Here is a 19,510-nt window from a genome sequence, read left to right as displayed (position 1 = left end):
CCCCAAACCAGGGCGAAGGTGGGGGGGCAGTGCTGTAGCGAGGGTGCCTGACACCCGGGGCGGGTCGCCGCTGCGCACCCCCCCCCCCCGGGTGCAGAGCACGGCACCCCCCCCTCCGGAGCGCCCCCCCCACCCACGAAACACACCCTACCTTTCAGCGGGGGGCAGGCGGGAGGGCCGATCCACCCCCAGTGCAGGTCACTGGGAGCTGTGTCGGCTCTGCTGCTTCCCTGCTTTCTCTGCCCCGGAACAGGAAGTAACCTGTTCCGGGGCAGAAAGAGCAGCGAACCAGCAAGCCGACACCCCCCCCCAGCGCGTGCACCCGGGGTGGACCGCCCCACCGCCCCCCCTTCCTACGCCACTGTGGGGTGGAACACACATTTCCTCAAGAGCTCCTATAACTTCCTTCCTGGGGATAGTTGGGAAGGAGGTAGGTGTAGCCCTTCTCACCTGAGCCAGTCCTGCAAGAACTCTGGGATAAAGACAAGACAAAACTGATGGACCTGAACAGTCATGATTTTGGTACAGCTCAAGCAAAGAAGCAATGGGAAGGAATTGGGACAGTGGTAAGCATAGTGTTAAGTAAGGACTCTTACCCAAAATCTTTTTCATTTAATTTTTTTCCCAGTGTAAAACAGCCATGAGAGATGGAAGATAGTAACATTTGTTTACTGCTTTTTACTATCCTAGGGGAGAGGCTGTTAAAGACTGGGCTGCATTGTTTGGAAGCCAATCATTTTTTTCTCATGCACAGAGACTACAGAAACCTGAACAGATATTCACAAACTATTCTTAGGAAAAGGAGAATTATCCTTAGTTGCATGAAAGTGAGCTTCCTAGGGACTGCAGCTGGAAAGCCTACTGCTGAAATTTATGGTTTGGACGTCATCATTAAGTTGAGCTTTGAGGCTGATTTGCACAGTACTTCTGATCTACTTTATCTGACTGTTTCTGTGTTTAAAACCCTGGAAGAAGAAACCCAGAATCTTATATGTTAGACATGGTGAGCATGTAGCTCTGAATCTTTTTGTGTTTGTCGTCAAGCACGGTGGGTTGGACTTTAATTTGGTGTTTCACTTTAAGTTAACCAGGGTCAAAAAAATAAAGATCCCAGAGAGGTGCATAGCCTACAGGGTAGATACCTCCGCATACTGCAGCCAAGGGTCCTTTTTCTATCTCCTGAGACCTCCTTGAAGGAGTCACTCATCACACCCTCTATGCTTTTGTTATATCTACACCTGCTGCTCTCTTCTGGTTACACCTCTCTATCCCTTTAAGATTTTATGTGCTGTTCCATGCAAGTTATACTCCTCTATGCCTTTTTTGAAATGTGAAAGCTTTGCCTTGCTATATATAGAGTTCCTCTAGGTTTATCCCATGCATTTTTGGCTTCCATCACTGTTTTTGTCCTCAACACCAGGGCATTCCAGGTATCCATCACCCTTTCATGAAAGTTATTTCCCAATGTTGCTCTTAAAATTTACCTTCTTGCAGCTTCATTAAACATCCTCTAGCTATAGAACTATAGCTATAGCTTCCCTGTCTTTGAAAAATGTTTGTTTGCTCATTAACACCTTTTAGTATTTAAACATCTTCCCAAGGATTCTATCTATCAAGTCTTAATTTTCAAATGGAAATCAAAGCATATTCTATAATGGTATGCGTAACTTAATTGGTTAACTAGCTAATCAGTGCTGTCAGATGGATGTTACGAAGCAATTATCAGCACTAACTGGCATTAAGATTGACACGCACAACTCGCTAAGTGTATTCTGTAACGTGGTATGCTTAAATTCTAAGTTGCATAGTTGAAAAGGGGCGTGTGGCCATGGGCATTTCTAAAATCTGTGTGCTTTGTTATAAGATACACCCGCTCTGCGACTAATTTAGGAGTCGGGATTTAAGCCAAGTAAAACGGCGTAAATGGCTGTAACTAAATTTGGCTATGTGGAGAGGCGCTCGGCATATTCTATATACTGCTCAGAAATTTAAGCCTATTCTATAAAATATAGGCGTGCTTTAGCCCCTTAGGTCTCCTCGGCCTCTCCTTTTCTCTAAAAACATTCAACACAATGGGACTCATTGGAAGAGTGAGAGGTACTGCAGCAGCCTAGGATATCCAGGCACTACTTGCTTTTACAGAATGACGGGAGGCTGTCCCAAGGGCTTTCAAATAGCAGATTAGGAAGGAAAAGTACACAGACATTCCATTTGACAGAGGGCAGAAGAAAGAGGGAAAATGCAAAGAAGGGGGAGACAATGGGGAAAGATAAGAAAGGATCTAGTAATAGCATTAATTGGGTATAAGCCTTCCTCAGGTTTGCAAGCGTTATGGGCCATTATGAGCCTGCACATATGGGCTACTACTGGCTTATGCGAGTTCCATATTGGATGATTATGAGAAACATGGTGGTTAAATTACAATGATAACTTCAGGGATAAAATGGAGGAGAAAAAGCACAGGTCTTTTGGGAACAAAGGATGTCAAACTTTGGTTGACAAAGATGGTGCAGAAGTGAGGTGTGGGCTAGATTCAGAGAGATGCCAAAACAGCTAGGGGGTAGGATGGTATCAGGACCATGTATCAGTGGCGTACCGAGGACGGGGCGGTGGGGAAGGTCTGCCCGGAGTGCACTCTGCAGAAGGGGTGCAGGGAGCAGCTGCGCAGCTGTCAGTTCCGCCGGTTCCCTGCCCCCTCTGCTGTTACTTCCTGTTCCGGGGCAGAGGGAGCAGAAAACCTGCAGAGCTGACAGCCGTGCAGCTGCTCCAAGCACCCCAGCAGGTAAGAAGAATGCACCTGGTGGGGGAGGTGTCATGTTGCACCCGTGGGAGGACGGACGACACTGCACCTGGGGGAGGGGGGTGCGCAGCGGCGAACTGCCCTGGGTGGCAGCCGACCACGGAACGGCACTGCCATGAATTTTTCATTCACCTGGAATATCAGGAACCCAAAGCAGAGCAGCTGGAGTTTCCAATGTATGCTAGCATTTCAATTTCAGCAACCTGCAATTTTACGGTCTGTAAATTTTAAGCACCACTGTGCCAAATGATATGCCCCACATCCAGCCAAAGAGGGAATGAAGATCGCTGCCTTCAGCAGAGAACAGGACACATGAAGGGATATTGAGTAGGGTACATAACATAAGGCCATAGTTAGTTAGATATGGGAAAAGGGAGGTCATGTGTGTCTTAGCTAATGGTTTTTAGAATTCCTTTTTGTAGCACAACACAGAACACTAGGGTATCCCATTCGGTGTTAGGGAGGGAACAGTAAAAAAAAAAAAAAAAAAAAAAAGGGTGATGGACAAATTAGAGCAGGAGGGCATTAGGCAGGATAGCAGGCCTGAGAGTGGCTTCTTTCCTGGAGACGACTGTATCTCTGTTAGCGGTAATTTCCAAGGAGGAGTTGGGCAAATTCAGGCTGATACACAACTTGTTTTACTTAGCTGGGAGATCGGCAATGAAATTTTTCCAGGGGAAATTTCTACAGTGCACTATACTTCCTCTGCAACCAGGGAATCTTCCTCCTGGTAATGTGCTGGCCCCACTCCCTCTTCTACTGTTCTTCAAACGCGCCTCCAGTGCCTTCCCTCTAGTCTGTCATCCCCTCCCCCTTTCTCCCATTTCCTTTACTAGATACCTCTCTCTTCTCCAGACATGGACCTCCTCTTTTCTCCCCAAACTAGGGCTGTAGCCACAGGTGGGTCTGGGTGCCACTTTGGAGTAAGCTCATCTAGTCAGGGGCAGGTGGCATGGGGCAGTGACAGGAGAACCAGATGCAGTATCAACATCTTCACTGCCTATTGACCTTCCATGTTAACTTGGAGCCACATCAAAAATCAATCATAGTAGCATAGTAAATATGAAGGCAGATAAAGACCTGTACAGTCCATCCAGTCTGCCCAACAAGATAAAATCATTTCACATGCTATGCAATACTTTATATGTACAGCAGAGTTTGATTTGTCCTTGCCATTCTCAGGGCACAGACCGTAGAAGTCTGCCCAGCACTGTTCTTGTACTAAAACTTCTGAAGCTAATGTCAAAACCCCTTAAAATTTACACTCTAACCCATCCATATCTATTCAGTCACAATCAGGGCATAGACCATAGAAGTCTGTCCAGCACTGCTTTTGCTTCCCAGTTACTGGTGTTGCCACCCAATCTTTGCTAACACCTTTTGTGTTTATCCCACGGACGTTATGAATTCCATTACCGTTTTCATCTCCACCACCTCCCGCGGGAGTGCATTCCATATATCCACCACCCTTTCTGTGAAAAAATACTTCCTGACATTACTCCTAAGACTGCCCCCCTTCCACCTCAATTCATGTCCTCTAGTTCTACCACCTTCCCGTCTCCAAAAAAAGGTTTGTTTGGGGATTAATACCTTTCAAATATTTGAACATCAATCATGTCCATACCCCTACCACAGACTAGCCCTCATCCTCGTCTTCCTTCACTGCCCCGGGCCCTACACAGAGGATACTAAATTCATTACTGTTAGTGGCTGTACTCTGAACCCCCATTTACCAGGAGGCTCATGGTGCAAACAATTGAAAGATCATGGACTCTGCTCTCGCACCACAAGCCAACCAAACCACATAGTGCAAAAGGAAGTGAAAATGTGTGTGTGTGTGGGGGGGGGGGGGGGAACCTGGAGGTAGGGGAAAGTGGAACAAAGGGGCTCTGTCCTACAATACTGTAGCAAGAGAGAAAATTAGGTTAACAACTTGCGGTGGCCTCACAGGAAACCTGAGATCTTCCCCTACAGCCCAAGGACATATTTTGATTTTTAGAAACTGGCTGAGTGGGTTAAAACTGAGTGTGTTGGCATTTGCCATAATGATACTTGATATCTTCCTGCCATTAGCTATATAAACAAAGAGTTAAAAAAAAAGCCAAACCCAAACACGCCCACACACATTATCCAACAGCAATGCAGGGAAACTGTCCCATTTTTTCAGCACCGTTAGTGATCCTAACTGTAGGGTAATTCAGCATGTAATCCAGTACAGGGCTACAGCCACATAAAATAAGCCATTTATAAAGCTTTCACTTGCGTTACATGAACAAAATAAAAATGGGTTAATATTTTATACTATACACTACTTGTGGAATACCCTTCGGGCCGGTGTTAAAACATGCTGGAATTCGCATGAAAATTTGTGACAAGGCTTCAAAGCCTACCTGCTGGCTGTTTCTCCTTCAGCTTCAGACAGGCATGGGGGCTCTTTGTAGAATGGATGGTCCAGGACAAATCACCTCATTTACCCCCTTAAAACCAGCCCTGAATATCCTTCATGTGTATAAAAATATGCAAAGAACTGCTATGATCTTGGGATCAGATTTACCTCATCACAGTGAAAGATTTCTTCCCTACAGAAAACCACCACATTACACTGAAGGGAAAAACACATATAACAGACCCCCCCAAAAAAACAGAAGTGTTTTCTCAACTCTACTAAATGTCCCTGCATCCCTGTGCTCCGCCTCACACACTAAATGTCCCTGAATCTTTTTACTCCGTCTCACACACACACACACACACACATACTTTTTAGGGACTTCGATACTGCAGGAGACTGATCTGGGTGCTGCCTCTGAAGGGCCCGGTGTGCTGTACTCGGGTGCAGTAGATAGCGGCATCTCGAGCAGTCGTACGTCCTCCATCTTCCTGCGGGCGCGCAGTCCCTGTGCTGGAAGAAAGACCGTCACCTCATCGTCCACGTGGTTATGCTGCTCCACCAGACCACAGCACTCACAGCCGTTGTGTGTGATGTACACCTGCAAAGAGAAATCGTCAGTATACCTTCTGTAGCCCTGCTCTCAGCATGCTCTGAAAACAGCTGCAAACACCTCTGCAGAATTGTAACCAGTCTTAGGGGAGAAACACTCGATTTTGATCCTAACAGGTTACAGATACTCAACAGAAGATCTGTGCTCTGCAAAATGACTTGCCCCGCCAGGTGTGTACAACGGACATGAGTCCCCCAGTGATACAGTGCCTATTTTTCTGTAAGCACTCTGCATACACACAAACTACCCTACCCCACCAGGACTAGGGTGCATTCCCCTCAAACTCTTGGTATGTAAAAAAATACGGTTTTAAAGTTAATCGCAGTTAACTCTGCAATTCATATTTTAATTATTAATTGCAATTACAAAAAATTAATCCCAATTTTTAAAAAAATTCATGTTGCAGTGTCTCCTGTCTTCTCCAAACATCTCTTCTGCTCTCACCCCCTGTCCTTGGTGCAATCTTTCCCCCTACTCGTGATTCATCACTCCCCCGCCCCCCACAGGTATACCTTAAATATGGTCTTTTGGTCCCCAGCAGTGGCAGCCTTGCACCTATGATGCCTGCAGTCTGGTCTGAAGCTCTCTCGCTCTGACCCGTCCTGCACATGCAGAAACAGGAAGCGATGTCAAAGGAGGTGAGGGAAAGCTTTGGAGCAGGCTGCAGATAGCATATGTGCAATACTGACGCTGCAGGGGACCAACAGAAGACCATCTTTAAGGTAGACTGGTGGGGGGAGGGGAGTAAGCTGCAGATCCGCAAGCAGAACTGGAGGGACCACCAATGGACGTTATGGTGCGGTGGTGAGCTCCAGCAGCCTTGATGCTGCTCACCGCCAAGTTTGTGCCAGTGCTCATGGGGGTGGAGGGAGACAGGGATATATATATATATATATATATATATATTTAAAATGGACACCAGGAAAGAGATTTAATGGACCTGAGGGAAGGGAAGAGGGAGAGATGTTCAATTTGGGGGTGGGTGAAAGGGAGGGAGATTATTAGTCCTTTAGGGAAGGGACGAGAACTGAAGGTCTGGCGGACCTCCGGTCCCCCCGACCCCGGTTCGGGAGGGGGGGGGGCTGGAGAGCCAGTGGGTCTCCAGCCCCCCTAACCCCCCCCAACATCCCTCAGATGTCCCTGGTGGCCCAGTGGGTCGCAGGTGAATCCCCTCCCACCTGGTGGTCTAGCGGCCCTTCCCCACCCCCTACCTTAAGTTGGAGGAAGGAGGTGGTCTTCCTCCTCTTCTATCGACGCCGCCTGCAAAATGGCGGCGCCCAGCCCTGTCCAGTGCATCCTGGGATGCTTATATGGTATGAAGCCCCGCCCAGTGCATCCCAGGCGGTGTCGGTGGAAGGAGAGGCACCTCCCTCCCTCCTCCAAATTAAGGGGGGGGGGGGGGCAAGGGCCGCTAGACCACCAGGTGGGGGAGAATTCACCCGCGGCCCACTGAGTCACCAGGGACATCCGAGGGATGTTTGGGGGGGGGGTTAGGAGGGGCTGGAGACCCATCGGATCTCCAGCCCCCCCGAACCTGTGTCGGGGGGGGGGGGGGAATGGGGGCTTGCTGGACAGGGCTCACCATTCCTCCCCAATGGTCTGCAAACCCTAACGCCAGCTCTGAGCTGACCTAGGGTTTGCCACAACCAGCAAGCCAATCTTTGGCGAGCTGGTCACTGATCATTGGGGATGAATAGGTTTAGCCCTGTTTTGCAAGCATTTGCATGCTAGTTGTGTTCAGAGCCCGCGAGCGCATTGTTTCATGCACTCGGGGGCTCTGATCATGAGGCGGTGGCAAACGCAGGTGCTAGTATGGCGCTAACAGCCTCTAACACCTGCGTTTGCTTCTGATCATCGGCCCATCAGTGACTTGCCCAGAGTCACAAGGAACTGCAGTGGAAAATGAAGTACCTTTAATTGTGTGATTAATCATGATTTAAAATGTTTAAATCACATGATTAATCGCAATTAAAAATTTCAATTGAAATACAGCCCTAAAAGAAAAGAATATAACACAGCCTGAAGTCACACATACAAATCACACACATTTCTCATTACAACTTTGGGGTATGCATTCTAAAGCTAAAAGAGCAAAATAAACTGGAATCTGCCAGCCGCACGGACAATGTAGGCACGGGGACCCATATCGAGTGTCTCACAGACACTGGAACAGCACAAACACCTGCTGCTGTCCACCATTTATTCCTGCTACCCTCTTATTTACAGACTTTTGAAACAAACACAGTCTGTCAGGCAGCAGTGATGACATATTACTTTTGAAAAAAGTCTGAGCAGTGAATCAGGGTTTTAGTATGAGCCTTTCCAATCAGCACACACAAGCACATATCAGTTTAACCAGTGAGAAGGAAACAGAAAAATGAAGGCAGATAAAGCCCATATGGCCCATCCAGTCTGCCCATCTAGGCTTTCTACTTTCCCTTATTCTCCCTTAGAGATCCCATGTACTTGTCCCAAACAGTGAAGACATTCCAAAACACAAAAACACAGATGTACAATAGCCAGAGATGAATATACTGAGCCATGCCTTCTGTCCTGGGTAGAGTTTGAAGCGATTCAGGCTGGGGAAGGTCCTGGCATTCTCCTCTTGTAGCTCCTTCCAATGACTGCCCTCAATGGACACAGGATAAACCATTCGATCCACCTCTGGCTGCCATGCTGTGACATGCCCTGTGGTCAGCACCCTGTCTCCTAGACAGCTGGGTGCGCAGACACGAGCTCCTAGCAGGGAGCGCTTCCCCAGCCGCTTCGACAGCATACTCGTCATCACCTGTGCCAGGAAGAAGACAAGACAGAAGGGATGCCACGGTTAGTCAATAGGGAAATGCCCAAAGGCAGATTTACAGTACGGAAACTGGCTTCCTTCAGCGGGCCCTGGATTGGAAGACAGAATACCATCAGAAGGTCTGGATAGGACCATGAAGGGACTAGGAAAGCAAGCCTGCCTAGCCAGAACCCAGCAGGGCACTCTTCAGTAAACAGGAGAAACCCTCTGCAACATCTACCATGTTTCCCCGAAAATAAGACACTGTCTTATATTAATTTTTGCCCCCAAAAATACGCTAGGTCTTATTTTCAGGGGCTGTCTTATTTTTCGGGGAAACATCGGGGTTGGCCCGCCCGCCCTCCATCGCTCCCGGAACTAACCTTAAATGCCTCCTTTCACCTTCGCAGCAAGCAGCAGCAGGGCAGGCCACTCCTTCCTTCTGTGTCCGGCCCTCGCCTGACTTAACGTTCGCAAGGGCGGGGCACGGAAGGAAGGAGTGGCCTGCCCTGCTGCTACTTGCTGCGAAGGTGAAAGGAGGCGTTTAAGGTAAGTTCCGGGAGCGATGGAGGGTGGGTGGAGGGGGGGGGGCCTGGTGACCTCGGGTGGTGGGGCGGCCTTGTCCGGCTCTCGGCGGCCCTGCTTTCAAACAAAAATTTGCTAGGTCTTACTTTCGGGGGAGGCTTTATATCTACCAATTCAGGAAAACCTCTACTAGGTCTTATTTTCGGGAGATGTCTTACTTTCAGGGAAACAGGGTAGTTACCACCAATACATCCCCCCCCCCCCCCCCAATTCCCCTGTTCTTCTCAATACAAGGGCTGGTAAAATAGCATAACATGGATTACAAATAAAAGGAAGTTAGATACCTGTACTGAGTTACTGGAAAGGCAGCTCTGCCCCATTTATTGATTTTCTGGGCAGGTTTTCATATGGGCCGTGACTTTACTGACTGACTGTTCTTGTTAATGAAACTATAAGTTAGATGTGGTAGAGTATCTTTTTCTGGTTTCACTTAATTTAGCTCCCAATGTCTCATTTACGTGAGTTAGGAATGGGTGGAATGTTGTATAACTGGTGTCATTCCTTTCTCGCCACAGATATTACTCTCAGCCTTCCTCACCTTTGCCAATTAGATGTGGTGTGCCACAAAGATCTCAAGCTCCAATGCTGTTTTAAATTTCTTTGTGTGTCCTCTAGCTACTATTGTTTAGAATTTTGGTATCAGTTCCTTTATCTACACTGATGACATCCAGCTGTTGGCAACACTAGATTCAGTCACTGGATCTGCATCCTTTTAACATCTGTTTGTCATTGCACCACCAGTTTGGCCCTGAACCCTTTTAAAAGTGTGAGGTCATGTGGTTCACATGCAGCAAAACCAATTTACATACACCCACCCACCTCTCAATTGGTGGTTCCCCTACTCTAGTTAGATCCCAATTTAACCTTTAGCACACATTTACTCAGTGGACAGGTCTTGTTTTTCATTTGCTTATCAAAATAAATATTATTTTTGTATGAACAACAAACTATTATACGCATTCTTGTTTTAAATAAACTGGATAAGTACAATTCAGTTTCTCATGGGCTGACGCTTACTTCTCGGAAGACTACAACTGGTTCAATACGATGTAGTTAAAATCCTAGTTAATGCTAGGCACTACAGTCACATTACGCCTCTCCTTGCTTCGTTTCACTGGCTATCTATTTGAATATAGTTCAAGATTTTCCTTCTAACCCATAGTGCCCTTTGTATTGGGATCCCATTTCATCTATCCAAGTACTTTCCTTCCTATTCCTCCTTGCATCTCCTCAGATCTTCCATAATAATCTCTTGTCTTTGTTTCCCCCTTATATCATCTGCCTAGAGGTTACTCTGAAAACATCTTTTGCCTACTTTGCCCCCTCCTTCTAGAGCTCCCTACCAGTAGAGCCAAGGTCCCAACCGTTGTATATGTAATTTAGAGTGGCCCTTAAAATGTTGCACTTCTCTTTGGCATTTCCTCCCTAATGTTCCACTACTTTGAGTACTTGCTCTTCAAAGAAAACATCAAATTTATTAAGTATTTTGCATATACCATGACAGTAATGAAGCTAATTTCTAAGCCAGTTTATCTTGGAGATGATCTTAGTCTCTTGACATGTTCTTCTAATACTCATCTCAACACTTGTATCATTCCAAGTTGGGCTTCCTTCTAGAGCTAAGAAGATGCAGTATCTATAAGTGACATGTTCAGAAGGAATGGATCCTCAGAAGCATAGCCGAGATTGGGTGGCAGAGCTGGTGGTGGGAGGCGGGGCTGGTGGTTGGGAGGCGGGGCTAGTGCTGGGCAGACTTCTACGGTCTGTGCCCTGAAAATGGCAGATACAAATCAATGTAAGGTATACACAAAAAGTAGCACATATGAGTTTATCTTGTTGGGCAGACTGGATGGACCGTGCAGGTCTTTTTCTGCCGTCATCTACTATGTTACTATGTCAGGATACACTTGGGGGCCCTTTTACTAAGCCGCGTAAGTGCCTACACGTGCCCAACGCATGCCAATTCAGCATTATCGCCAGGCTACGATGTGGTCCTTGTGGTAATTTCATTTTTGGCGCGCATCCGCTATGCGCGCCTAAAAAATTTTTTTATTTCTGATGCGCGCCAAGTGGCATTTGATGCATGTAGGTCATTACTGCCTGGTTACCGCACGAGACTTTACCGCTAGTGGTAAGGTCTGAGACCCAAAATGGACGCGTTACATTTTCTTGACAATTTCTCTGACTTTTCCCCCTCCCTCCCCATCTTTCTTCTTTTGCAGTCCTGCATCAAACCAGCATGAGGTTGGGGATCATTTTCAAAGCACTTAGGGCCTTGTTTACTAAGGCATGCTAGCATTTTTAGTTCATGTTAAAATTTAGCATGAGTTAATACTAGAGACACCCATAGGAACATATGAGTGTCTCTTGCATTAGCATGTGCTAATTTTTAGCGAGCACTAAAAATGATAGCGGACCTACAGCGCGGTTTAGTAAACAGGGCCGCTAGACTTACAAAGTTACGTGGCGGGGCATTTTCGAAAGGGACGTCTAAGTTGCGATTTGAACGTCCTTGCAAAATGGCAAACTCCAGGGGCGGGGGAAATCCATATTTTCGAAACAAGATAACGTCCATCTTTCGTTTCAAAAATATCGTCAGGGACGTCCAAATCCTTAAATCTGGACGTCCCTAGATTTGGTCTTCCCTAGACATGGATGTTTCTGACGTTTGGTGATTTTCAAAACCAAAGACGTCCATGTCAAAAACAGCCAAATGCAAGCCATTTGATCGTGGGAGGAGCCAGCATTTGTAGTGAACTGGTCCCCCTGACATGCCAGGACACCAACCGGGCACCCTAGGAGGCACTGCAGTGGCCTTCATAAATTGCTCCCAGGTACATAGCTCCCTTACCTTGTGTGCTGAGCCCCCCAAAACCCACTACCCACAACTGTACACCACTACCATAGCCCTTACGGGCAAAGGGGGTGGGGGCACCTAGATGTAGGTACAGTGGGTTTTTGGAGAGCTCGCTGTTTCCTCCACAAATGTAACAGGTGGGGGGGGGGGGGGAGGTGGACCTGGGTCCGCCTGTCTGAAGTGCACTGCAGTACCCACTAAAACTGCTCTAGGGACCTGTATGCACTGTCACGGACCTGAGTATGACATCCGAGACTGGCAATCAATATTTTGAAAGATATTTGAGAGTGGGAGGGGGTTAGTGACCACTGGGGGAGTAAGGGGAGGTCATCAGTCATCCCCAATTCTCTCTGGTGGTCATCTGGTCATTTCGGGCACCTTTTTGTGCCTTAGTCGTAATAAAAACAGGCTCGGGTGAAAACGTCCAAGTGTTTGTCAGGGACGTCCTTGCTTTTTTCGATTTTCGATTATGGGTCAAGGACGTCCAAGTGTTAGGCATGCCCAAGTCCCGCCTTCACTACGCCTCCGACACACCCCCTTGAACTTTGGCCGTCCTTGCGACAGAGTGCAGTTGGAGACGTCCTAAATCAGGTTTCGATTATATCAATTTGGATGTCCCTGGGAGAAGGAAGTCCATCTTTTGAAAATGAGCCCCATAGAGGCATATTTTCAAAGCACTTAGCCTTCCAAAGTTCCATAGAAACCTATGGAACTTTGTAAGTCTAAGTGCTTTGAAAATACACCTACTTCTTAATTTTTTCTTATTATTATTCTAAAATAAGAAAATAAAAAGTGTTCATTATCTTGTTCAGGGGGAGAAGAAAGTATACTGAAACAGCAACAATTGCTTAACTAAAAAATATTGTTGACAGCTGGATACTTTGTTATTGGTTGACCTGTTTTGTATTGTGGATTTTTGTATTTTGTAAAACAAGAAAAATAGAGTTAAAAAAAAACAAACCCGCTTAAGAATTTAGAAGGACAGTTACAATTCAGGCAAACTAAAGCATTTCCTTGCCTCAGAAAAGTTTACGATACAAGGACCTCATTTGCTAGTAACCTGCATTAATATCTTAATGTAAGTTATGCACCTGGGTGGAGATTCTATATACGGCCCCTAAAAAAAATCTGTGCTAAGCATATTCCATAAGCGGTGCCTAGATTTAGGCGTGGTATATAGAATACACTTAGTTGATATCTCAGCGCCTAAAACTACTCACCCCCATTTACACTAACGAAAACGTGGTGTAAATCATGGCACACAGATTTAGGCGCACTGGGTCATTCTATAACTACACACGCAAATTTTGTAATGCCATTTCCCCGCCCATAACATGCCCCTTTTTGCCTGCACACATTAGAAGTTAGGCACACTGCGTTACAGAATGCACTTAGCGAGTTGCACACATAAATTCTAATTATTGCCAATTACTACTACTACTTATCATTTCTATAGCGCTGTACACTTGAACATTATTGCTTCTTAAGAATTATCAATGCTGATTAGCTTAAGCCAATTAAGTTATACTCGTTGTTATAGAATACGCTTGGATTTCAGCGGGGATCTCTAGGCAAACTCTATAGAATCTGTACGTAATTTTAAAACTAAAATGCTGCTTACTAAAATACCCCCTGCATAAAAGTATGTGCACGGACTAGAACCTGCATACTTTCACGTGTCTCTGGGTTTTCAGGAGTAGATTTTGGATATTAAATCACAACTTGTTCACGTTACATACAATACATATATAACAGGTATAAATGCTCGTGGCTTCATGATTTCTACAGCTGTTATGGAGCAATTTTATAAAGATACATACAGCCAAATTCTATATATGGTGCCTACATTTATGCATGTTAAATTGGGCATGTGCCCAATTTAACGCTAACTGCTTAACTGAATAACGAGAAACCTGATAATTGGTGATAACCAAATCAGTACTAATTAGCCCTAATTAGGATTTACTCGCATATCGTATAATGATCTGCGTGTAAAAGCTAAAGTGCATAACGATTTGGGGGCATGGCTAAAGGTGTTTTGGGGAGTTCCTAAATTTTATGCGCATACATATAGAATCATGCCTTACTGTAGGCACTTACAACTAAGCCTACTCATAGCAGGTCTAATTGCAGGTGCCTACAATTAAGCACAGTTATGCACTAAGCGCGATTCTATAAAAAGGACACATACTCCTTAATCACATAAAGCACGTTAAATTTTCAGTGCTGATTTGTAGGCACTACTTATAGAATTTCGCCCATTGTGTCCATGTATCTTTAAAAAATAGGTGTCAGCTCAGCCTCCCCAACTAAGCAGCCTGTTTAAAAATAAACTTTTAGGTAGTAAATATGGCCCATTACATAGTAAATGACAACAGATAAAGACCCACATGATACATTTAGTCTGCCCAACATGGCCCTCAGAGCAGAGCCACTGAATGGGACATAAAAACGTGCATACTTGATCTAATCTGTCCTTGCTATTTTCAGGTCACAGACCACAGAAGTCTGTCTGGCACCGGCCTTACTTCCCAACTAATGGGGAGACTTTTATATATAAGATGTACCCTGTTTCCCCGAAAGTAAAACATCCCACGAAAATAAGACCTAGTAGAGGTTTTCCTGAATTGGTAGATATAAGGCCTCCCCCGAAAGTAAGACCTAGCAAATTTTTGTTTGAAAGCAGGGCCGCCGAGAGCCGGACAAGGCCGCCCCCCCCCCACCCGAGGTCGCCGGGCCCCCCCTCCACCCACCCTCCTTTCACCTTCGCAGCAAGCAGCAGCAGGGCAGACCTCTCCTTCCTTTCATGCCCCGCCCTTGCGGACGTTACGTCAGGCGAGGGCGAGACATGGAAGGAAGGAGTGGCCTGCCCTGCTGCTGCTTGCTGCGAAGGTGAAAGGAGGCATTTAAGGTTAGTTCCAGGAGCGACAAAGGGCGGGCAGGCCAACCCCGATCCAACCCCGATGTTTCCCCGAAAAATAAGACAGTCCCTGAAAATAAGACCTAGCGCATTTTGGGGGGCAAAAATTAATATAAGACAGTGTCTTATTTTCGGGGAAACACGGTATGTGTGTAAAGCCATAGACAGATACACTTGCTTGAAAGTATCTACATACACATTTATATGAAGTGTGTGTAAATCACAACTTGCATGCATTACACACAAAATCCACTCCCTAAAATGAAGCTTGCATTAAAAACAATGGCACTTCTTAATAAGAACACAAGGATAGCCATACTGGGTCAGACCAAGTATCCTGCTTCCTACAGTGGCCAATCCAGGTCACAATTACCTGGCAAAAATCCAAATAGTAGCAATGATCTATACTACTAATCCCAGGGACAAGCAGTGGCTTCCCCCATGTCTACCTCAACAGCAGACTATGGACTTTTCCTCCAGGAACTTGTCTAAACCTTTTTTACAGATTCACCCAACCACTGTTACCACATCTTCTGGCAACGAGTTCCAGAGGTTAACTATTTGTTGAGTGAAAAAAATATTCCTCCTATTTGTTTTAAAAGTATTTCCATGTAACTTCATGTCCCCTAGTCATTGTACGTTTTGAAAAAGTAATAAAAATAAATTAAAAAAATTTTTTTTGATTCACTTCTACTCATTCTACACTCAGGATTTTGTGGACCTCAATCGTATCTCAGCCATCTCTTTTCCAAGCTAAAGAGCCCTAAGCTCTTTAGCCTTTTCTCATATGAGAGGCATTCTATCCCTTTTATCATTTTGGTTGCTTTTCTTTTAACCTTTTCTAATTCCGCTATATATTTTTTTGAGATACAGAGACCAGAACTGAATGCAATTCTCAAGGTGAGGTTGCTCCATGGAGCAGTACAGAGGCATTATTTACCATCCCTTTCCTAATAAATTACTAACATCCTGTTTGCTTTTATGGCATCAATGACATCAAGCTGCTCCCTTATACATAGTGCATTTCTTATAAATTTAGGGTGTAAGTACTGCAGGCCAACACTGTAGAAATGAAAAAGAATATGAAAAACAGATCTCACTGGCACGACTACATGGTTATTTTTATTTCAGCTTGCCAGTCACAACTGGCTTAACTAAACTCAACAGTAAATTATTTGCTATAAACAACATTTTTACCAAAATAAGGTCATCCCTGCTTAACTATTTCCATAATTAGAAGCAGCAGAAGCTCTGTAGGCTTCAGTGTTGGATGTCAGGGCTGCCTTTCTGATCCAGAGCCCATGAAACATAATATCACAGTCAACACCACTACAAATCTATGCGGCTTCCCATCCCCCACAAGTTCCAAGCTTTAGACTGAAAGGCTGACATACAACTTAAGCTGTGGTTCAAAGCAAGCAATTTTCAACTACTTATTCAGCAACCAGTCTCCAATCTCTTTTGTGTACATTTCTTTCTCCTGGTATATGAGCTATCCCCTCTCCACCTCTAGAAATAAAATGTACTACATATCTGGAAATGGGAGAAGAGAGGAAGGTGCTTCACAGGGCACTTAAAATGTTTATCTGAGTTTCTTCCATCTAGTCCTTTCCAACAGGTGTCACAACCCACTTCATAGAGAACTGCTACTATGGGAGGTAGGAGATGAGACACTTCTAATTCATGAAGCCAGGGAGAGGTTTTCAAGACAGATCTTTTGTGCTCTCTGGTCAAATTGCTACAACTAAGTAGTGGAATTATTAAGCAGAACATTCCAGGGGGCGCAATAGGCTTTTCCATTACTGCAGTGGTCAACCTGCCTGTAGGCTCAGCCCCTGGTTCTTTCTCCATTCTTTGATCCTCTGTGCATGCAATCTGATCGTAAGAATAGCTATACTGGGTCACACTGAAGGTCCATCTTGTCCAGTATCCTGCTTCCAACAGTGACCAATCCAGATCACAAGTACCTAGTACAGGGGCTCCAGTCCTTGGAACACACTTAACCAGTCAGGTTTTCAGGATACCCACAATGAGTATGCATAAGATATATTGCATGCCCTCTCTCATGCATATTCATTGTGGGTATCCTGAAAACTTGACTGGCTAGGTGTGTCCCAAGGACTGAGAACCCGACTGCTACTCCCTCATACCTGGCTGCTTTGACTATTCCACATGCACCGCCCCGTACCCTCTGATCCTCCCTATCTGATAATAGGTTGGTTTTTACTATCCCCCTCAAAGGGTAGGTCTACTAGTGCTTTGAAAAGGAAAGGAACAGTGGAGATGGGATGATAGTTAGCTGAAGAGAAGAGTCCAGAGTGGACTTCTTTATAATAGGACGGACAGCAGCTGCTTTCCAGGCCTGTGCCATATGCACTCTTCATAAACGTCATTGCTCCTGGATTTTAGAACAGCCTCTACGTTAGCAGATTGTGTTCTAAAATACTAGTGAAACTTGAGACATCTTGATCTGGCACGCCTCAATTCAGACTTCTTCATCCTGCCTGAAATTACACTGCAAATCCTTTTTGAGACATAGTGACCAGAAAACACACAATGTTCCAGGTGAGGTCGCACCATGGAGCGGCACAGAAGCATAATAACTTTCTTTGTATTTTTTTCAATTATTTTCCTAATAATTTCTAAAATTTTGTTGGCTTCTTTGGATGCCGTCACACACACTAAACAGAAGATTTTATTAAAGCCAAGAATTAAAAAAAAAAAAAAAAAAAAAAAAAGAGTTGAAATCCAAGCTGAAATGTTAAGTCACGCTTAAAGTTACAGCCTGTGAACAACCTGTGGTTCTGAAAAGTATCAAATCCAAAATGTGACCCACCTTGGCCTTTTCAACAAGGAGTCCAGCAGAATCTATATCTCCTCAAAAAGGTTTGTAGTTTTTTTTTTTTTTTTTAATATTACACAATTACCAAGTTCAACTTTAAAGAGTTAATTCCTTCATACACCACCCCAAAAAAAGTCTGCTAGTTTTAGTGCCCTGAATTAAGCAAAACAAAACAAAAAGTCTTGCAACTTAAATTGCTTTCTGCCAAGATTCCAGTGACATTGAACATGTCAGAGCGCCTACGGGATGGTGAAAGTCACACACTCCTTGCCTGATAAGGGTGCAGCAATACTGACAGCTGGTAATGTTAGGAGCTACATAAGTTTTGACAGTGCTTTTTTTTTGTAGAAAAAAAGGTGCTGGCACTCATTATGGGTGGGGTCACCACATATGGCTCCACCCCTATGATAGCCACACCCACATTAGCCACATCCCTTATACCAGCCATGGCGCATATAAACAGACATCATTGAAAATATTATACTAGTATAGGAGAAAAAGTGATTTTTTTTCCCATTATAATTTCTGTAAACTCTTATAGCTCCAGTATACCCAGTGCAAAATAAGACAGCAGATGTAAATTCTCAAATTGGGCATATTCCAAACATTAAAATGAAAATAAAATGATTTTTTCTACCTTTGTTGTCTGGTGACTTTGTTTTTCTATCCATATTGGTCCCAGTCTCCGATTCTGCTGCTCTCTATCTGTTCTCTTAACTCCATTTCCAGGGCATCCTTTCCATTTATTTCTTTATTTTCCTCCTGTCTTCTTCATTTCTTGCCCTACAGCCATAAGTAAAAGCTGGGTCCTCCTTCGTGGAATTGATTAGAAGAGGTATAACGTGGATCCAGCTTTTGCCTATTTTCTCTATCTATGTGCAGTTTTTCTCCTCTCTTCCCTTTCCCTCATCTCCATCCATGTGCATCTTCTTCCTTTTTTCCCCTCCATCCATGACCATCACTTCTCCTCTCTCTTCCCTCCCCTGTATCCATATAAAGCAATAATTCTCTCTCCCCTCTCCTCCATCCAAGTCCAGCATTTCTCCTCTATCTCCTGCTCTCCATCCATTTCCAGCATTTCTCCTCTCTTCCCTGCCCTCCCATCCATGTGCATCTTCATGTCTTCCCTCCCCTCCATCCATATCCAGCATGTCTCCTCTCTCCCCTGCCCTCCATGTCCAGCGATTCTTCTCTCTCTCCTTCCCTCTCCTCTCATCCACGTCCAATAATTCTCCTCTCTCCCCTGCCCTCCCCTACCATCCATGTCCAGCGGATCACTCTTCGCTGACCTCCCCTCCCATCCATGTCCAGTATGTCTCCTCTCTCCCCTGCCATCCCCTCTCATCCATGTCCAGCGTTTCTCCTGTGCCCACTGTCCTCCCCTGCAATCCATGTCCAACGATTCTCCTCTCTCCCCTGCCCTCCCCTCCATATCCAGCAATTCTCTCTTCCATGCTCTCCCCTCCATGTCCAGTAATTCTCCTCTCTCCCCTGCCCTCCCCTCCATTTCCACCAATTCTCCTCTCTCCCCACCTTCCCCTCCATGTCCAGCAATTCTCCTCTCTCCCCTGCCCTCCCCTCCCATCCATGTCCAGCAATTCTCCTCTCTCCCCGCCCTCCCCTCCCATCCATGTCCAGCAATTCTCCTCTCTCCCCGCCCTCCCCTCCCATCCATGCCCAGCAATTCTCCTCTCTCCCCGCCCTCCCCTCTCATCCATGCCCAGC

At 45.4% G+C, this 19,510-nt stretch overlaps 1 protein-coding gene across 5 annotated transcripts in view; it reads right to left on the bottom strand.

Moving 5' to 3' along the window:
* ZNF395 (zinc finger protein 395) overlaps positions 1-19,510 on the bottom strand; it is a 72,421-nt gene that overhangs the window by 30,822 nt on the left and 22,089 nt on the right. For all 5 annotated transcript variants that reach the window (XM_030198691.1, XM_030198695.1, XM_030198696.1 and 2 more), the window contains exons 2-3: positions 8,345-8,587; positions 5,558-5,787 (exon numbers count right to left, since the gene is read on the bottom strand). In XM_030198691.1, the coding sequence (XP_030054551.1) occupies positions 5,558-5,787; positions 8,345-8,584 (470 nt within the window). In that variant the 5' untranslated portion in view covers positions 8,585-8,587. The remainder of the gene's footprint in view (positions 1-5,557; positions 5,788-8,344; positions 8,588-19,510) is intronic.

This window comes from Microcaecilia unicolor, chromosome 3 (genome assembly GCF_901765095.1).
Source record: "Microcaecilia unicolor chromosome 3, aMicUni1.1, whole genome shotgun sequence".
Classification (NCBI taxonomy): Eukaryota; Metazoa; Chordata; class Amphibia; order Gymnophiona; family Siphonopidae; genus Microcaecilia; species Microcaecilia unicolor.
Note: the sequence above shows the minus strand (reverse complement) of the source record. Positions and strands in the feature narration are given on the sequence as shown.